The 4,127-nt window shown below is 38.6% G+C and overlaps 1 protein-coding gene across 1 annotated transcript; it reads right to left on the bottom strand.

The window, feature by feature from the left end:
• Positions 1-380: 380 nt before the first annotated feature.
• On the bottom strand, positions 381-2,470 carry LOC146884179 (uncharacterized). Its single transcript, XM_085665883.1, has 4 exons — positions 2,209-2,470; positions 1,857-1,951; positions 972-1,439; positions 381-674 (listed from the first exon to the last, which is right to left on the bottom strand). Exons 1-4 carry the CDS (start codon positions 2,468-2,470, stop codon positions 381-383), a joined length of 1,119 nt encoding a protein of 372 aa, XP_085522009.1.
• Positions 2,471-4,127: the final 1,657 nt, after the last annotated feature.

Genomic DNA, 4,127 nt, shown 5'->3' with positions numbered 1-4,127 from the left:
TAACGGGATGCATACACCACTGGTCTCTTTTCTTGCATCAACACGCATCTAAGTCCCTGATAAAATGCATCACAAAAAACTTCAAAAGGTTTACCAGTATCCAAAACCACTAAAATTGGAGCAGTTGTCAATCTTCGCTTCATCTCTTCAAAGCTAGCCTCACACTTGTCTGACTAGATAAAAGGTTAATCCTTGGGTGTCAACTGGGTCAAAGGTCCCACTATCTTGGAGAACCCCTCCACAAACCTCCGATAATAACCTACCAAACCCACAAAGCTTAGTACCTCTGTTACCAACTTCGATCGCTCCCATTTTAACACCGCCTCCACTTTTGCTAGGTCTACTGAGATCCCTTGAGTAGAAATTATGTGTCCCAAAAACTACATTTCCTCCAACCAGAACTCACACTTGGAGAATTTTCCATACAGTTGTTGTTCCCTCAAGATCTCTAACACAGATCTCAAATGTTTAACATGTTCTTCCCGATTCTTAGAATAGATGAGAATGTTGTCAATGAATATGAGCACAAACTTGTCTAGGCAAGATTGGAAGATGCGATTCATATAATCCATTAAAATTGCAGGAGCATTTGTCACTCCGAAAGGCATCACAACATACTCATAGTGTTCATAACGTGATCGAAAAGTTATCTTCTGAACATAATTCGGCTTGACCTACATTTGATGATATCCAGACCTTAAATCGATCTTCAAAAACACACTGGCACCCCTCAACTGATCCAACAAATCCCCGATCCTAGGCAAAGGGTAATTGTTCTTAATCATAACTTCGTTCAGTTGTTGGTAGTCAACACATAATCGTGAACTCTCATCCTTCTTCTTTACAAGCAAAATTGGAGCTCCCCATGATGATACACTTAGGCGGAGAAAATTTTTTTCCAAGATATCTTCTATCTATTTTTTCAATTCTGCTAGCTCAGCGAGGGCCATTCGGTATGGAGCCAGTGACACCAGACCCGTTCCTAGCACTAAATCAATTGCAAACTCGACTTCCCGACTCGGTGGTAACCTTGGAACTTCTTCCGAAAAGATGTCTACAAATTCCTCCACCACTAGTATGCCAATGATTTTCTCCTCTATATTCTTCTGTTTTTCTTCTTCAACCCATACCACGTAGCACACTACTCCTTCTCTGGTATCCTGTAAGATTACCCATGATGTTGCAATCTGTCCAACCTTTATGTCCGGGAAAACCACCTTCCGCTTTCCACAATCCATGATGACATCATTGGTTGTCAAACAATCCATCCCTAATATCACGTTAAACCCTTTAAGTGGTAAGCATACCAAGTTAACCTTGAACTTGCGTCCTACTACTTCAATTGGACAACCAACACAGACTGAATTGGTTGAGACATATCCTGATGTTGGCGTAGAAACCACTAACTCACATCCGAGATCATTGACCGATAATCCGAGCTTTTCCGAACACATTAAGGACATAAATGAATGCGATGCACCCGAATCAAACAGAACATTGACACATTCACAACACAACAAATATGTGTCTTGAATTAATTTACATGATTTATTTGCCTCTGATCCGGACATGGCGAACACCCTTCCTGCCGCCTTCGTCTTCTCTCTGGAAGACTTTTGTTGCTGCTATGGCGCTCCAAAATTCCTCTCAGGACAAGAGTTCGCAAAGTGACCTGGTTTTTGGAAATTGTATCACTTCCTCTCGTTTAGCTTCGCCCCAGGGAGTTTCATACAGTTGTGCTAGAGATGAGCTCTTCCACATTCGAAACACTTCATTGGTCCCTGTCCACCCTGCTGAGGTCTAAAGTAGGGTTTCTTTTGTTGCCTCCCTCCATTGCTATTTCCATGGTGTGTGACCTCATAACCTGATGGGGGTCCACCTCCAACTGCTCTATCATCTTTGCCTGCTCCACTAAGAGTGGAAATTCTCTGATCCTCATAGGCACTGTCACCTTCATTAGATTGTGACGCAAGCCCCTTTCAAAAATTTTGCATTGCCACTCTTCACTCATATTCTAATAGTAGAATCGAGCTATATATTCAAAGTGATCAACATAAGCTTGTACAAATTTATTTCTCTTTAGTAGTGTTAAAAACTCTACTTCCCTTTCTTGTCTGGCGTTGTCTAGAAAGTACTGCCCCATAAATCTCGTCTAGAAACTTGTCCAACTGATGGCCTCATTGCAAGCTTCCATCATTCGTTGCATACCTCCACACCAGTACTCAGCCTCGCCAATAATAAAAAACGTAGCATACTCTAGTTTTTGTGCGTTAGTGCACCCTAGCACCCGAAAGATCTTCTCATTCTCTCGAATCCATGCATCCGACTCATTTGGAGTTGCTTTACCGTTGAACTTTAACGGTTTGTGGCACATGAATTCACTTATACCATTATGTTGCACTGGTTTGTGCATTGTCTGTGGTTGCTGGTGTTGCATCGCATCCACCAATCGTTGAATAGCCTGAGCCATTTTGTTAACAGGGGTGGTCGAGTTTTGTGATCCACATGTAATTGCTCTAATATATGTAATCAATTAACAACCAATTAAATGTAAAAAAATAATACACAATTCAGAGTCACACAACATCAACTAGACGAGCTCACTCCCCACAATTCCAAAGTTTTTTCGAAAACCAGACTCTAATACCAAAATGTAACACCCTTAATTTAGGATGTCACGAGAAGCTATCATTCAACCAATTCATATTTCGTTTAAAAGTAAAACGATTATTTCACAAAAATGTACTTATAAAAAAATTATACTTTAAATGTAAATAGGTAGTTCAAAACTTCCATTGATAATAGTAAATATACTCTCAACCACTTAAGCTAGTACTTTTCCATAGTCTTCAATGTTTGATTTAAATCAACTAAATAAATAATAAACCCTTGCGTTCATTCCATCCTCTCAACAATCTACTTTGTGCCAGAAACATCTGCATTACCATTTGCTCTCGCATAACACACACGTTATACGATCATTGCACATGCAACACACACACCAAAACAAACAAATAGGGGTAAGCTAACCATAAACAATGATATATACACAATAAATCCAAACATAAAACCTCAACATCACATCCAAGTAAAAAAATTTAAGCATTACAATCACAATCAAGTTTTTAGTTTTAACACACCACTCTCAAATTCCAAACAACCATACCAAACCAACAGACTATCGCATTCATCTAAAATCCTTAAACATAGTAATCATAATCAAGCTTTTGTTTTTTGAGCCTTTTACCCCACAACAACATCTAGTTTCCTAGAAATAGATGGTTTGATGTGTCCCACTATTGCAGCCAGATTGTCTCCTTTATTCCTGAAGGAATTATGAGTAAAAACGTCGATGCATCGCACACCGGGCACTATAGTCGCAACGAGTCGAAATAAGGTGAAACATCTTTCCCCTTCCCACTAATTCACACAGGTGAGAGAGTACAACACTCGGACCAATCCTCTAGCACTGCTTCACACAGGTGAAAAGGACTCATTTCCACTACTTCACACAAGCGAAAGAGTCATAATTGGGTCTCTAGGTACGAAAAACCTCACACAATGTTTAATTTCACCAAGATTCTTCAAGCAAGGCAAAACACTCCCAACATGCAACACATGAGAATTACAAATTGCCAAAAAAATACACACCACCACATCATGCTTGAAAAATAAAGTTCCATTTAAAACTCATCAACTTAGGAGCCAATACCTTCAAGCAACGAACTTAACAAGTGGTTTCCAAAAACTAAAGAACCAAGCCACCATTTTAATTTGAAAACCATGCAACTGAAATATTACATACAACCAAGCAAAAGACATAGCATTGATATTGCAACTATGACGTTCAACAAAATAATCATCACATGATATAAAGCACAAAGTAAAGTCAAAGAACACGTCATCCCTTCAAATACCAAACACTTTAAAATATAAGATAATTAGTAAAACCAAATAAAAGCATCACACGAAAAAGTATAAAAAGACAAAACGTAATTACATCCCAAAGACCATAAGGAAGGAAAACGTGTTTTTAATGTGAATCAATAAAAAAATGAAAGCTATACTACAATATGTATTTACGTAATCCACATTCTAAAATCCTAAAAAGAAAGTTAAATGAACTT

Source organism: Vigna unguiculata, chromosome 8 (assembly GCF_037176805.1).
Source record: "Vigna unguiculata cultivar grain cowpea cultivar isolate G323 ecotype 2 chromosome 8, ASM3717680v1, whole genome shotgun sequence".
Lineage (NCBI taxonomy): Eukaryota > Viridiplantae > Streptophyta > Magnoliopsida > Fabales > Fabaceae > Vigna > Vigna unguiculata.
Note: the sequence above shows the minus strand (reverse complement) of the source record. Positions and strands in the feature narration are given on the sequence as shown.